Source organism: Chinchilla lanigera, unplaced genomic scaffold, assembly GCF_000276665.1.
Source record: "Chinchilla lanigera isolate Chin_1 unplaced genomic scaffold, ChiLan1.0 scaffold00061, whole genome shotgun sequence".
Classification (NCBI taxonomy): Eukaryota; Metazoa; Chordata; class Mammalia; order Rodentia; family Chinchillidae; genus Chinchilla; species Chinchilla lanigera.
Window position 1 is genome coordinate 11,424,428 of NW_004955462.1, and position 16,959 is coordinate 11,441,386.

Consider the following 16,959-nt stretch of genomic DNA (forward strand, 5'->3'; position numbering starts at 1 on the left):
ATTTATGCCACAGTGAGAAGTTTTTTACGGCATTGTCACTGGAAGTTTTCCTTTTTTTATTTTTCCTAACAGACTATGCAGTCCTTGAGAGTAGACACTGTGTGGGGAAGAGGGAGACAGTAGCTGCTGTTGAAGTTTTGCATATCATTATGTCGTAGGCAGTGCTGCAGATGACTTAGAAACAAACTCCTGGCTCACTGACACGTATCTATTTCCAAATACAGTGCTGTGGATATTGTTGCTATCAGTTGATTCTATGAGGAGTTGACAAGTTGCGACAATATGACGCTCTCTTTTGATGTACAACATAGTAGTAATCATGAATGAAAAGTGATGTGACCAAATCAAACAGATTCATGGAGAGCTTATTGTTGCCCCCTGCTGGGATCCCAGAATCTTTCTCATCAAGAAATCATCAATAATACCCCGTCCTTCCTATTATTGCGGACGGACACACACACACACACACACACACACACACACACACAGCCCAGGAACACACATTCTTTGTAAGGATATACATTGTATTGGCCACATGCCATGTACTTGAGCCAAAAATTGTGGAACAATAGGAATCTCTGCCCAGAATATCAGCTAAAAATACCTCTTTCCCTCTGTTCTGTTGTTTCCGGGGTATGTTTAAGAGCGTCCCAGGAGGCTAATGAGAATAAAGGAAAGGAAAACTGGCATTTTTCAAAGGGAACCAAAGCTTTAGCTCCCTAAAGAGAAAGCATATATTTTCTGTGTATCTGTTTTATGTTTCTCGCCATTGCTGCATGTCTTTGTGACAGTATGGAAAGTTTCTACGTCATGCCACCTTGGCTTGAGTTATTGGAATCCACACGTTCACTACAGTCTTGTGCTCTACAACCTGACTCATAGAGTGCTTTCCAGGTTTTGGTAAAGAAGGGAGGAAGAAGCAAGCCTCCAAGAAGGAAAAACTTACTGTCCTGCTCCATGTCGACTCATTGAGCTCATCCGGTAACATTCATTCATTCATTTAAGAGCCTGAAGAGTTACATTTCTGCCCCTAGCTCGGCCATGTCATAGCCTCTTGCTTCTGATCACTGACTCAGCTTCCAGCTCTGGTTAGTCCTCTCAGTAATCTTGTCTCTCTTTGGGACCTACTCCACTCTCCTTCCTGGGCCATGGTTCTTTCCATTTGTAAGAGGAGGAAGAGCTTGACTGATCTCTTGGGGGTCTGACAGCTAGGGGAGCAAGGCAGGAACCTGGGTGTCTCAGGGAAGGTCCACACAGTGGTAGCAGCCTTGGTACAAAGCAGTCACCTGAAAACTCAAATGATATGGGGAAAGGGTCTGTTCTGAATATTTGCCAGATAATGTCAGCATTAGCTAAATAGCAACTGTTGACTCTGGTTGGCCAGTAATGGAGCTGTTGACTTCCTGAACATATGCTGGGAGGTAGGCAATGAACTTGGGTGTTGCTCAACAATGAGTAGCTAATATCAATATTTGCCGTGGGTCAGGATGGACCATAGCCATAGTTGCCTGAATGAAGCACACCCTCCATTTCCTCTCAAGAATTTACCTTTCATATGTTTGTTGGTCTCTTCTCCAGTAGCATAAGGAATGCTTATTGAAGTATAATTTGTAATAATAATGAACAATCTTGGGACCTACATGAAGTTGTTTTTGGCTCAGTTGGCTGTTTTGAAATAAATGATCTTATACAAATATTTATATGGGCAGATATCTTAAATTGACTTCAGTAAAAAGTTAGTAGCTAGTACTTATGAAGAGCAGCTAGTGTGTGTCACATGCTTCAAATGCATTCTCTTATTGAATCTCTGAAGTGTCTCACGAGATGGCTATGATCTCATTTTCTAGCTAAGGAAGCTGAACCTCTAAGAAAGTCTGTAACTTGCTCAAATTCTGAGTAGGACTGAGATTTGAATGCAGGTTTTATGAGACTTCAAAGGCTTAACAACAAAGCTCTTAGGCTACCATTTCAAGGTAAACCACTCACAGGGGCAGCAACATTTGTGAAAGGTGAAGAGCTGTACGTGCTACTTTGCACTTGGTGAAGCTGCCTCCCAGACACCACACTTAGCAGCTCTCTCTCTCGCCCCTTCTTCCATTGTATAGTCCTCCCCAGGCACCGCGGGGACACAGAGATTCCCATTGGCTCCGCCAGCTAGTTATTGTTTTCCATTTTCTCACCACGGCAGAGGCTTGGAGACTGTCTCTTGTAGAAGATCCTGCCACTTCTATTGTCCCTGCAGACTTTCCCACCGCCCCTGGAACATGTGCTCAGTGGCTTATTGTGGTGGTGTTGGCTCAGTCTCAAGGACAGAGACCTTGAGCCAGCTGACAAGGTTGCTCATGTCACTTCTTCTAAGGCCACAAGCCATGCTTTTGGTTCCCAATACTTTTGAATACTCTTCTCTCACCATCTCTCCTTCAGTTTAGCCACATGGTCTCCCAGGCTCGCGGCAGCAGATTTCCAGCAGACAGTTTTGGCTTATGGCCAATCCCTGTCTCTGCCTGGATGACCTCAGTTACCAAGTCAACATGGCACCTAATCAGTGCTGCTATGCTGCCCCCTGCTGGAGAGGGTGGGAACTGAGCACAGATCCCTGCCTTCTCATTAAGGAGCTGCCCAAGACCTTCTCCTACTTCCTGAACCAAAAGTTTCATGTACCTTGATCAAAACTAGTTTCAGTGCTACTTGTGGAGATGGACATGATCAGTGGTAGCCTACCATGGAAGGCTAACGATGGCTCTGACTTTGTATTTTGGTGGGGCAAAACAGTATACCACAGTGGACTTGAATTGAAATGAGAGTTGTGTGTCTTTATTTCATTGCTCAACCTTCAAGTTGTCTCTATGTTCTGGAGGCTTTGAGAAGGTCTTCAGGGATCTGGGTTAAGGTGAGTGAAGATATTGGTTTTTTCAAGCATACCACTGGGTCAGGAACTGTCTGGAGTGCCCTGATGGGGCTCTCTTTTTCTTCTTACTCAATCCTCGTGGCTGTCAAAGTCTTGCCGTGTGGTAGCCATAAGTTTGCCCAAGGCCACCGTGACTTACACGAGATCTGTGTATAGGAAGTGCATCATTGTGCTGAGGAGGGGGAGGAGAGAGTCTCAGGGTTTGTAGTGTGTGATGTGTCCGGTGGATGCTGGGCCAGGTGATGGGAGAGGTTGGAGGAGGCCATGGAAGTTCATGCATGAAAAGTCAAGTATATTGATACTGAGAAGAAAGCCAAGCCTCAGTTCCTCTCTTGGTTCTTCACTTTGATACATAGAACAGGAAAGCATTTCAGGGGACTTGGCCAGAACTCTTAGCTGGGTACACTGGTCAGCATTCTCCAGAGAAACGGAACAAATAGAATAGGTTTAGATATACGGTAGAGGACTTTTAGGGAATTGGCCGATGTGACTATGAAGCCTGAGCAGTCCCTTGACATGCCGACTCTGAGCTGGAGAGCCAGGACAGCTGACAGTGTAACTGTCTGCATGAGGTTGGAGGCCTGAGGACCTGGAGGCCACAGGTGTTCATCCTGGAGTCTGTAGGCTGAGGACCTAATTGGCTGCTGCTCACCTGTGTTGGATGAGGGTCCTTCCTTCCTCATTCCACTGATTCAAAAGCCAGTCTCATACAGAAACACTCTCCAGACATACCCAGAACAAGGGCATCACCAGGTGTATGGGTATCCCTCAGCCTGGTCAAGGTGATGCCTAAACTTAATGATCGTGGGTAAATTCTGTGGAGGAGCCGTGTGAAAGCCTTAGGCTGAGCCCATCGCGGCAGGCAGGATCTCGGGTCCGGCCGGTGCTCTGGGCTCTCTGACACTATCAGCCTGCCTCCAGGTCCGCACACGGCACTGCACCAAAGGGCTGCCTCTGACATGCCTGCATTACTCTCCACCCCTTTTTTTCCTGCACTGTCTTTTCCTAATCCTCATTCTCTTACACTTTGTCTTTATGACCTATCATATTTTCTTTAAAAAAAAAACAACCCTGATTTATCTTTCCTATTTCATAGTCAGCTTTTTTCTCCTCCTCCATCATCATCATTGTCATCATCATTATCACTATTGCAATAATTACATTTTATTGAGGATTTATCATGCACCAAGAACTATGCTAGGCAGCCTTAATTCATTAGTTCAATTAATTTGCACAGGAACTCTATGAGGTAGGTTCTTTTATCCCCATTTTATAGATGAGCAAACTAAGGCTGCCATAGCCCAATCAAGGTCTCAGAGGTAATGAGTGGTATGTTAGAAATTTGGATTTAAGTTAATCCATGCCACCACATGGCCTCCTTGTATTCCTGTTAGTTTCTGTGACTCAGTCTCTCCCTTGGTGGGCTTCCTTGGTTTTTCCTGCATCAAACTCATCCTTACATCTCTCCCTGTGCAGTAAGTCCCCGGCTTAGGACTTTGAGTTGTGAACTTTCACAGGTGTACTCTGTAGGATTCACTGTGTTGGCTTATGAACAAATCCGACTTATGAACAATTCCCCTAGAATGGAGCTGGTATTTTGTGTACTTTGAAAACAGGGATGTACCAGGTCAGCCAGTATTTGCATTCCCAGCAATAATCATCTCCTTTCCTAATCTTTTAGGAGTCAGAGTAGACTTTTGCATGGTGATTGCTGGGTCACGGAGGATCTCCCCACACTTTTTGTTCCTGCCCCAATCCGTAGCTAGAGTAGACCTCTTTCAGGAATTCTTCAGGCTCTTTGGGGTTCATGAACCTAAAGAGAGCAATTTTCTTTTTAACTTCTGCCTTTCACATACCTGTGAAGTGTGAGCAAATTACATGGTAAATGTTCAATTTTTTAAAAAAGATATATTGCCCTTCATCTCCCTCAAAATACTCCCTCTTGCTTTCAACACACTGGTCCCATCGTTCTTGCCACTTTCTGAAGCGATTCTGGAAGTCCTCTTTCGTGAGTGTCTTTAGGAGGTATGGTCAAAAATATGGTGAATACTGCTGCTAAGCCCTATCCGATGGAAAGGCAGGCTGGTAGAAACATTTAGTGTCCTCATCCACGTTATTCACCAGATCTGGGACTCTGTGAATTCTGGCTCTTCCCTAAAAGGAAGGTAAATGAATCAATTCAGGAAGATAAACTGAATCAATTCAGGGCATTGTGGCAGCCCGGACAACACAACTAAAGACACTTATAAAAGAGAACTTCCAGAGCTGCTTCAAAAAGTGGCAAGAATGATGTGTAAGGAGTATTTTGGTGGAGATTAGTGGCAGTGTATCTTTTATTATAATAAATTTAAAGATTTATGCCGCCCTAGTGGTACATACCTGTAATCCCAGCACTTGGGAGGCTGAGGCAGGAGGACTGCTACAAGTTCAAGGCCAGCCTGGGCTATATAGTGAGTTCAAGGCCAGTGTGAATTACTCAGCAAGACCCTGTCTGAGAAAAAAAAAATTTAAACACCCATAGTGTATTTCAATCACACCATATATACGTGGGCAGCAGAATCTCATGCCCTCCTACAGAAAGAACCCAATGGTCCCTCTCATGAACAGAGGCTGCCAGCTCAGCCTCTGTTCTGGGGATGTGGGGCATCCTGAGCCACGCTGGACTGATGTGCGCTGAGACTCTCTGAGTTCAGCAAATGGTTCGTTTTACTTCTACTCCTCACATTTAGTGAAATAAGAAAGAAAAGAAATACTACCATTCTCCACAAGTTCTTGTCCTCCACAAGCGTCTTTTCCTGTGTAGTCATACAGCTTGGGGACAGTGAGGGTGCCAGTGTTCAGAATGGTGGAGTGATTTTCCTGGGATCACAGAGCGGGCACCGACATCCGGGTGCCACCCACCGTCTTAGCACATTGTCACCTTTCCACTATAGGCTGGGCAGTGCAGGCTGTCCTACTGCTGCTGAGGTCCCTATGCCTCTCTACTGACTCCCTTAGAATTGTTCCCTAGTGGTTTCTCAGGATCAAGCCTTTACAGCTACATTTTTATTTTTTGCAGTCTAGGAGTTGAACCTTAGGAGCTGAACACATGTTAAGCAAGCACTCTAACACTCAGCTATGTCCTTAGCCTTTTAAACATTTTTATTTTGAGGTAAAGTCTCACTATGCTGCCCAGGCTGGTCTTGAGCTTGTAGTCTTCCTGTCTCAGACTCTTCTGGTAGCAGGGATTACAGGTGTGTGCTCTCAGCTGTATCTGGTTTTGAGATATTCTTGTCTTTTTAGTTTCCCCGCATGACTTTGCTTTTTCTCTTTTGCTTTTCCCTGTGGTCTTTCCTCGCACAGGGTCGGATAGTGAGGTCTGCTTTGCTGAATGACCTCAGCCCAGGTGGGGAGGATGCGAGGCCCATGGCTTGGTCTAAGAAGAATGTTCTGCCTGCCAGTACCTTGAGTCTGGCATCCCCTGCATCCATCTCCTGTGACAGCACTGGAGATGGATGCTGGAGATGAGTGCTACTCTGGAGATGAAGAGAGGTAGGAGCATTTCTGGTGGTGAGAAAACTTGGGCACCTGATGATTCTGGAAACCTTGCCCATCCACTCCAGATGGATGCTGGAGATGGATGCTACTCTGGAGATGAAGCTGTGCCCCTGTCAAAGCAGGGAGTGGTCACCCTGCTGAGGAGGAAGGGTTCTCTTAGGATGGGGCTTAGAAAACCTTGAGAGATGAGAAACACAGTAGGGGCAAAAAGAAGAAATCCCTAATATTGTAAGAACAGAGGCAGAGCCAGTAAAAATGACTGAGAGTTGTGCTATACCTTATAGGTCATGATGCCCTCCCATTCAGGTTCTCACTGAATCTTCACTAACCCAGAACAGCAGGAACCATGGTGGCCTTTAGCAGGGCAGCAAATGAAGGCTGGGGGAGCTGAATGTGGGCTCCCAGCCATACACCCTGGACGTGGTGGGGTCTGAGAACCCAGGCACTGTCACCAAGACTAGCAGCTGTGCATCTTACAACTTGTGACTGTACTAGAAATGGTGTAAGCAGGGCATTGAATGAAAATCTACTTCCCTGCCTGGCAGAGCATGGAGGAAACAGTAGGAGGAGTAGGCAGGAGTAGGTAAGGGGGAAAGAAAAGAAAGAGGAGAAGATGGAATATTCAGTGACTGCTAGACTAAGCGAAGTGGGTGGGTCTCTCCTTTGCGCCTTTTCTCAGCTACTTATGTATCCTAAATATATCTAACTGTGATCATTCATTTAGAGCCTGCTGGCTGCTGGAGAACGTGACTTCCCTAAGGACAGGAGTGGCCTTATTTATCACAGTTTCTCTAGGGCCTTCTTGAGATAGCCATGGGTAGGGGAAAGATAGTGCTGGGGGCTTAGTCTCTGAAACAAGTAGTGCCCAGTGCTTTTGGATGAGGAAGATATCATGACTACCATTTTACAGGGGAGGGAATGAGGTGCAAAGAGGAGATAAGGGGTTATTCGAGGAACTCTGAGAGGTAGGAGCATTTCTGGTGGTGAGAAATCTTGGGCACCTGATGATTCTGGAAACCTTGCCCAGCTTCCCATGGCACTGCCGGCTGCCAGAGTGAGGTCTCATTAGCATTCAGAGGGGGAAGGACCGTGGGGGATGGATCCAGAGCGTTAGGAGAAGACAGGCTGTGTTTTAATTATGACCTGGACTTTTGAACAAATCCTTTTCTCTGCTTGTCTGAGCCTTAGAGAAAACAACTTGTGGGAGGTGTACGGTCGGCAGCTGGGTCCACAGTGGTACCAGTACAGCTGTGTACACATCTGGCACCCAGGTGGTTGGTTGCATGTGCCTTTCCTCCTTGAATTGCTCTGGGTTTAAAGAGGGTTGCAGAGGTGAGAGTGACCTGATATGGACCCAGATGGGGAGGGCAGATAGAGAGGATGGAGAGGGGCCGGACTGCCCCTCCTTGGGCCTCCGATCCCCAGTGATCATGACCATGGCAGGGTTTGAGCCCAGACAACTCCTGTCACTTCCTCCAGCCACTCCTGAGTCAACATGGCAGGCTTTCATTGTTGATCCGCTCCAACCCTCCCTCCTCCAATTTGGGGGAAATTTTTGGAGTAGGGAATGAAATGAAAAGGGGAAGAGAAAGAGGAGATTAACGGGGTAGAAGTTAGACAAGCACAGATGCTACCACCTGCTGCCATGGATTCTCAAGTGCTTGTTGACTCCCTGGGAGTTTGCCTTGAGTCTGCTTAACAGTCCATTCCTGGGGAAGGGGAGGAGAAGCAGGGAGTGGGGACAAAGGGCCTTTGACCAGCTCCTAGAAGAGTGTTGATTAGTTTGCTCAGGTTGTCAAACAGTGACTGGGGACTTGGGGCCTGGAGATGAACTGGGTAGAATTTTACCCAATGTGTGGTGTCTGGCAACAGAGGACAGAGGAGGGCGGAGGGAGCAAAGGCAAAAACTTCAGGAACTGGTGTGAGGTTTCAGCATAGACTGAAAAACTACACTGGGCAGCTGGAGGAAGAGAGAGGACGAAAGGAGTTCTAGTACCTGGAGTTCTGGTTTAGGGTTCTAGCATATGTTGTAAGTGGTGAAAGAGCCATGCCAGCTTTGGACTGTCCTCCACCTTTACCCTCCTTTCTGAGATCGAGAGGCAGGCGTGTCAACATAGGTGTTTCTGATGTGTTCCCCATGGCCAAGGGCAAGAAAATGGGTGTTGTGGCCCCAGGCTTGTGTTAAAAGTAAGACAGCACACGTGCTTCCTATTCTGCAGCTTGACCCTGTCCCAGGAGACTGTTTCCTAGTGGATTCAGGGCAGGTGACTTCATTCCCTTCCCCAAGCCTTGGCTTCAATTCCTCAAAGCATTTGAGTGGCTTTCCTTTTTCTTGTGCCAATCTGTGTGTCACGTCTCCTTGGGAATTTTTCCTTAGCTTCCTCTTTACTCCACCCCCAAAGCTCTTCCCTTCTTCCAGAAAGCTTCCGAGATAAACACACTGTGTGCAAATATTGGCTTAAAGCCATAAACTAGTACAAAAATTTTATGGCTGGGAAATTATTGAATATTAGAATTTCTTAGATGTGCTATGGCTTTATGTCATTCTATTTTGTATTCATGGGATAGTGCTTTATATTGTTCTTATATTCTGTTTCCTAAAGACAAATACTAAAGCTAGATATTATTTATCTATCTACCTACCTACCTATCTATCTATCTATCTATCTATCTATTTATTTATTTATTTTTACCGGAAATTGAACTCAGGACCTTGCACTTGCCAGGCAGGCACTTGTGCCACTGAGCTATATCCCCAGCCCTATTTATTTTTTATTTACTCTTCCCTCCATAGATGTGTGAGCTCTTCTATCCACATAAGACTACAATAATGCCTACCACACAACAGACATTCTGTATACACTTGTCTCACAAGTGAATGCTGTGGGGTGCTGGTATCTTTTTCTCCCTTCCCTATTAAAACAGAGAGTTTAAGGTGTGCTGCAGGGTGCATGGCAGATGCTTGGGAGTAAGTGAAAGAATGAAAAAGCAGCAGAAGAAATGATTGCGTGAATGTGTGAATAAGCTTTTGAGATGGGATTGGCCGCACTGAAGCCATCATGGTCATAGGCCTGCCTGTAGGAAAGTACTCTTCAGTTATTCATGCTGCCTTAACTACTCCTGAGGTGGAGCTTATTAGCAGAGCAATCTGGCATCAACTCCCTGCAGATACTTTGAGTCAGCTCCTGTCTGCCTTTGTGAAGAAGGGAGTGGTGTGGACTTTTATGTGCTCACTCTGGACATTCTGTCCCTCCTTGCCATCCTCTCCCTTACACCATCTGATCTTTCCACATCTATCAACTCTGGTATGTGGGGACAAACAGAGAGAATGTTTTCAATAGAGTCTCTCTTTCCTCATTGCGTTACTACTTTAGAACCCAAAACAACTCTTTATTTTGGAAATAGTAAAATGAATGCTATAATGAATAAGTGTCAGAGACATTTTTAGGATACATTACCTTAGTGCTCATGCCAAATGTAATTTGGTATCATCAGACAAGGAAAAAAGACTTCTTAAAAATCTTTAGGTCTTTCTTAAGCCATCCTGGGTTGTTACTGATCTGGAGTGACCAGGAAGAGTATAAATTACCTGGATGTTGAGTATATTCCAGTCCAAGCTTCCTTGAACCAGGCCTTTGAAGTGCTTTTGCTGCTGACCCAAGGGGAGACCTGGGTACAAGCCAGACCTCGCTCACAGTGTCTGTCCTCTCTCTCTCTCTCTCTTTCTCTCTCCTGCTGCCAGGCTGTTTGCTGTCAAATGTGGGGGCTGCTTTGAGGCCATCGCCCCCAATGAATTTGTAATGCGGGCTCAGAAGAGCGTGTACCACCTGAGCTGCTTCTGCTGTTGTGTCTGTGAGCGGCAGCTTCAGAAGGGTGACGAGTTTGTCCTGAAGGAGGGGCAGCTGCTCTGCAAAGGGGACTATGAGAAGGAACGGGAGCTGCTCAGCCTGGTGAGCCCGGCAGCCTCGGACTCAGGTGAGTGTCACGCAGTGGGCAGGGGTAGCAGTGGGATGATAGAACAGAGCAAGACGGCCATCTATGTTGCTGCCCAGCTATCTGGGCAACCTCTCTCCATGGCAAGGCAGTTCTATTATTCCAGTAACTTTCTTTCTAGCCTCTGAGTTATCTCTTATCAATCAGCTTATTGCCGTGATGATGCCATATAACAAATTTCCCCTAAATTCAATGGCATAAAACCATAAACAGTTATTCACACATCCATTGTCTCCAGGTAAGTGAAATGATTCTGCTTCAGGCTGAAGTTCTTCAAGTTAGCTAGGACCTGCTGATCTCAGCTGAGCTTAGCTCCAGGCTTAGACCAGGTTTATTTCTGCTCTGATTTATTCTGTGGTCCAGGTGAGAAGACCAGCACCTACAGGCATGCTCTGTTGGCAGTGGTCAAAGTGCAAGAAGGCATGTCCAACCACACAAGCACATTTCAAGCCTCTGCTTACACTATGTCTGTTAGTGTCCCAGTAACCAAAGCAGATTACAAAGTCAAACCTGAAGTCATATGCTAGAGAAATATACTCTGTGCAGCACAAAGCCTTGCTGGGATCACACACATTACTACGCATAATGTGCAGTATGTATAGTATTAAAGGGAATGATGAATTGGAACCAATTTTTCAGTGACAGTCACTGAATTTTTCTCAATCTTTATTTCCTCCTCTGTCAAGTGAGACAGCTGGACTCTAAGGCTTGATGGGCCACACAAGGTTAGGAACCAGAATGTGTATGTTCTTCCTCTTCCTCACGTACCTGTTCCCCACCTATACTGCCCACGGGGAGCAGAAAGAGAGAGGGTAGGAGAAGTCGAGAGGTTTCACAGAGCAGGTGTCATGAGGCCAGAGAATTGAAACTGAAAAATTTCAGTTGAAATTGAAACTGTCTAATTTAACCACCAATGCCTTTTCAGGGTGTTTGATCTCTTGGGGTAGTGTTTGTCTTCCCTCAAGAATCTGTGTTTCAGCTGGGTATGAAGGTGCAGGCCCGGCACTCTGGAATGCTGAGTCACGAGGACTGCAAGTGAAAGCCCAACCTGGGCAACTCAACAACTTAGCAAGACCCTGTCTTAAAATAAAACTGTAAAAGGCTGTGGATGTAGCTCAAGGGAAAGGCCCTTGGTTCAATCCTCAGTACCAGGGAAAAATGAAAGAATCCATGCAGTGATGCAGTGTGCTATTTCTCACCATTGCAAAGCCAAGAAGGAAAAGGAGCTTTGGTGCCCTGGTGGTCAGAATACCAGTGTGATCTTAGACAGACTTGCACACCTAGAGTGACCTACATTCTCCCTCATGTAAAAATAAGTGCTTTGGTCTCACTGTTCTTCACACATACCTATTTGGGGCTGGATCCCTATGTTACCCAATGGATCATGCTTTTAAAGTTTACAAGACTTTATTTGAACTCAAAGTGAGGCATTACATTGTTGCTGCCCCCTCGCTCAAATGACAAAAAGCAAAAGCTGGATCTAAGCAAACATCATAATAGCATGATGATATCCAGAGCAAAGGAAAAGCAACAGGTCTTGTCTGACTATATTTTCATAGTATGTTCAGTTCTGAGCTTTTCTTTTTGAGACTGATTTGGACAAACCAGAGCTTTCCACGCCATTTGTTTGTGTATCATTCAGTGATCATATCTTCAATGATCATATCTTCAGTGATCATATCTTCAATGAATATTTGTTACATGACAATCATTTAAGGGTGGAGCAATCTCAGAACCATGTCTAGTGGAAGAATTGTAGATGTGTAGCATAAAACATGAAAGATTAAATAAGGACATCACTGTTGCCTACAAATGGTAAAATCAGACTGATTTTTTTTCTGATTTTAGAGAAACAATGAGAATTTATTCATTTAATTATTTAACAAAATCATTGAGGGGCTGGGGATTTAGCTCAGCGGCAAAAGCGCCTGCCTGGCAAGCGCAAGGTTGTGAGTTTGGTTCCCGGTACCAGAGAAAGACCAGAAAACAAAACAAAACAAAACAAAACAAAACAAATCATTGAATATTTGCAATAAAAAGGTACAAGGAAGTAATTTTCAACGAGGCACAGGGAATGCTGGAATATTGCTCTGATGATTGGATCCAATGGAGAGTAAAATTACCTTCCAAATATGTTGATATTGGTGGCATGTGAATGAAGGTAGTCCTAGGAGACTCTTGTATCTATAAATAGATAATTGTCTTTGGAGCTTTAAAGTGATATTATCAACCACCCATTTTGTCAATTATATTAATGTTGCCTGTCATAAAATGTTTTGTGTATTCAAGCTTGCCTCACTATTGAGGGGACAGACTTTTAGAAAACACATCTGTAGAATTTAATTCCTTTGTTTCCTTAACAAAGCTTAGCATGATACCAGGATAAGAATAAGTGACCAATAAATATCTAATATGCTGAGCAAAATCTTCAAAAAGAGACATCTACCCCATATAAGGGTTGCATAGAAAGCAGTTTTAGAATTTGTCCTGGTACAAATATGATTTTTCCTCTAACTTTTGTCCTGAATGCCTTATATATTGTAAGTGATTGATAAATATTTGTTGAGTGAATAATTGACTGTCTTGTCATGTTTAACATTGTTACCAATGATTTGGATGAAGATATAATTCATAGATGACACAAACCTGGCAGGGAGTATTGGAGTGACAGCTGATACTCTCAACTTTCAGAATGATTTTGACGAGCTAAGAAAAGAGCACAAAGTTGGTGAGATGAGATCTCATCCTCAGGTCCTAAAATCCCATTGAAATTATATAAAATGTGGCCTATTTTGACAGCATTCTACATGTGGTTATAGTCGATGATACAGCCAATAAGATCTAAAAGAACTTAAGCTTCATTAATAGAACGACATTGTTCCTAAGATATTTTTAGTTGCTGTTTTTTTGCATTGGTTAGAGCACATTTAGAATATATGATCTAATTTTAAATGATGTCTTTAGTAGGTCAGTGACTAAGAAGAGTCTTGCAAAGAGTAATTAACTAGCTTATTACATAAATGACAAATAGTTGAAGAAATATCATATTTAGCTTTTCAAAAATAAGTCTAATTGGAGTCATAAGAGTCATACTCAAGGTGGCAGCCCTAGCGCTGAGGGTGAAATAGTAGATTTTGGTTCAATATAAAGTAGACCCATGTCTGACACTTGTGTCCACTGGACTGGCTTTATGGGAAGTGAATTTGTTTATCCTTTAACATTTTAATTAAAGTTGGTGGAAAATTGCATCAATGACCACTAGTTCTTCTGCAATCTAGGATACTAGAATCTAAAATTTTATGGTGCCAGCTGATCTAAGCATGTGACAAGCTCATAGTTACACAGAACACCAAAGTCAGAAGGTCTTCAGCTGATGGGTGATCTTTTTGAAAGTGGTTCAGTCTCTTCTGTCCTGGTCTGTGCTTTACCAGTGTCCTTGGAGCAGCCTCCCAAGCAAATAGACGGCTTTTGTAGCCAGAGACAGTTTTCTTTGGCTTATTGGGCACTTTGGCTGCCCAGGGTCTCCAAAAGAGATCTCATGACATTCAGGCCCGAGATCTCCTTCATCAGAGAACTGTAGGTTCTCGCAGTGGATAAATGATTTGAAAGTGATCCAGTTCATACCTCACCGGTTGTTCCTCTAGCCTCTAGTTGAGCATCTCAGCCATTGGAGAATTCAAGGAGATAAAAGGGGACAAACCCATATACTTTTTCTTCTCTCTAGCTTCCACTCAATGTTGACTCCAATGTGTGTGTGTTTTCCACACATGCCAACCCCTTCTACATCAGACATCAGATGGGCTGTTAACTCAGTCCTGATGCTATCTACCTAGAGAGAATGTCAGATCCCACAGGTTGAAGGCTCATGTGTCACAAGACTACCCTTTGTGTTTCGATACCAGTACCAAATTGAAGGTTGTCACCTGCACTCCTAATCAACTGGCTGTAAAATGTGGGTTCCACACTCTCCTACTCAGGTCAGTTAGAGTAGGAGAGCAGTTCTCAGAACTCAGGGAAGCATTTTACTTATGTTTACCCATCTATTACAGAGATATTTTGAAGGGTATAGATGAACAGCTCAGGAAGAGATGTACAGAGTGAGGTATGTGGGGAGGGTCTGGGAGCTTCTGTGCCCACTCTGGAATGTCACCTCCTGGAAGCCTCCCTGTGTTCTGGTGTCTGGGGTCCACCCCGACCTTGTCCTTCCGGAGGCTTCATTACACAGATGTGATTGATTATATCATTGGCAATTAACGATCAGGTCAACCTTTACCCCTTCTCCCCTTCCCAAGACTGGTGAGTGGGGCTGAAAGTTCTTCCACTCTCACCTTCTGCTGAGCCCAGTGACAGTCCTGGTCTGCAGCTGTGTAGTGGCCCACAGCTACCAGTCATCTCCTTAGCATATGAAAGATATTCTTATCCTTCTGGAGACTCAAATGTTTTAGGAGCTTTTTTTTTTTGGTTTTTTGGTTTTTCTCCGGTACCGGGAACCGAACTCACGACCTTGCGCTTGCCAGGCAGGTGCTTTGTCGCTGAGCTAAATCCCCAGCCCCATTTTAGGAGCTTTTTGACAAAACTGGACAAAGGCCACCTATATTTTTCATAATATCAGAGAAGCACTTGATCCCATATTCTGCTGTCTTGGTCCTTGACTCCTCTATTTTCAGAACCTCCCAAATAAGTCCAAGCCTGCTCCCCTCCATGTGGCAGACCTTCAGGTTGAAGACAGAACTCATCCCTAATATCTATGAGGTTCTCTAAAGTCTTTTCTTTTTAGCTTCTCCCATTCTTCCAACAAACCGTGTTCTATTTGTGAAAATACTATAATCTTTTTAAAATGGGTGAATGAGAAGGGCCTATACTTTTCCATATGAGGCCTGAACAGTACAGTGTCATTGTTATTACTTATTATCAGTGTCACACCCTCCTGATGAGTCCATGATGTCATTAGCTTTTTTGATGTTGGAGTGAGGCAGAGGACTGGTGGTTGTGCACAGCCATGACTCCTGGCTGTCCATCTTGCCTATTTATCTAGACTTCTTGTCTTCATGTTTTCTATTAAAATTAGAAGTCACTAGAGATTGTCTTGTGCAGCAATTTTAAAAATCTATCTTCAAATAGAGTTATGTTTAGAAATGAAATATAAATTTATAGAACAGTTGCACGTAAGGCAGAAGTCCCCGCATACCCTTCATCCAGCTCCCCCTGATGGTCACACTGCACATAGCCTCAGTACACTCACTGAAGGTAAGAAAGTAACATGGCATAACACTATCAACTATAAGCTTCATTTGATTTCATGAGATGTTTTACTAATGTGTTTATCCACTCAAGGATAAAGTACATGATACCATGTTGCATTTAGTTTTGGGCTATTTTTAAGTTAAATTGCCCCTTTTCTGATTTTGGAGATTACTGAAGAATATTTAGTCAGAATTTCATATATTTCTCCTCCATCCAATAATATTTATATTTAACTTCTTTTTAGTGCTCCTTACCATAGGATCAAACTTCGTTTTTAGCTTGTTTATTTTGAGGTTGGTTTGTTTCCCATTTAACTTCCTTTCAGAAGACTATGTGCATTTCAGATTATGCCTAGGCTCTCTTCTTTGGCTAAGACAGCCTCTTTGAGCTGCTCTGCTTGGGTTTTTATTTGTTTTGATTTGGTTTTTGCAGTATTGGGCATTGAACCCAGGGCCTTGTTGCATGCTAGGGAAGTGCTTTACTGATAAGTAAATCCCCAGACCTTTTAACTTGCTAGGTTGACCAGGTTGGCCTCATCCTGCAAATGCTCCTGTCTTATCCTTCCCAGGAGCTGGGACTACAGTTGTATATCATCCCATCCAGCTTCAGCTCCTCTGCTTTTATAGAGGGATTTTCCCAGGGAAAGGATTGGTTGTGAAGTCCCTGTCTGAAGTTGGCAAAGGACATTTTATGTTTTGGGTTGTTACAGCAAGCCCTGGCCTCAATTTATCAAGGAGTCTGGCCTGCAGCATGGAGCTTGAGGTTCTCCTTGCCTTCTGCTAGGCTTTCATCAAGCGCAACTTCATGCCTGGCATGTAGGAGGCACTCAGGAAATGTTTGATTTTTGTGTGAATAAATTTATTTTCTTCTGTTCATATTTGCTTCTGACATCCTTGACAAAGAAACACAAACCTTCAGTATGCCTTTCTTTCCACTGGAACCCAAAGAAGATTCTTCATACACACTGGAGTTTGTGAGTCCTTCTTTCTTCTGAGTCTCCTTGGGATACAGGAGGCTGCTGCTGCAGGAGGTCCATGTGCCTCTCTCACTGCTCTAGTCTTAAAAAGCATCTTTCTCCTCTTTTCAGTCACATTCATCAACACTGGCATCCAGGCACACATCTAAACTGTCTCCTACAACCTTAGAAATGGTTTATCATCATCATCATCATAATCATCATCATCATCATCAGTTACAGAAGTATATCTTTCAACCTATCTTGTTCTCCAATAAATTAGACTAGAGAAGCAGTGATTACCTCAAGGGTCTGGAAAATA

At 44.0% G+C, this 16,959-nt stretch overlaps 1 protein-coding gene across 3 annotated transcripts in view; it reads left to right on the forward strand.

Moving 5' to 3' along the window:
- The window catches only part of Lmx1a (LIM homeobox transcription factor 1, alpha), a 155,856-nt gene that overhangs the window by 95,845 nt on the left and 43,052 nt on the right, over positions 1-16,959 (forward strand). For all 3 annotated transcript variants that reach the window (XM_013521355.1, XM_005398249.2, XM_013521354.1), the window contains one exon: positions 10,188-10,420. In XM_013521355.1, coding sequence (XP_013376809.1) covers positions 10,188-10,420 — 233 coding nt within the window. The remainder of the gene's footprint in view (positions 1-10,187; positions 10,421-16,959) is intronic.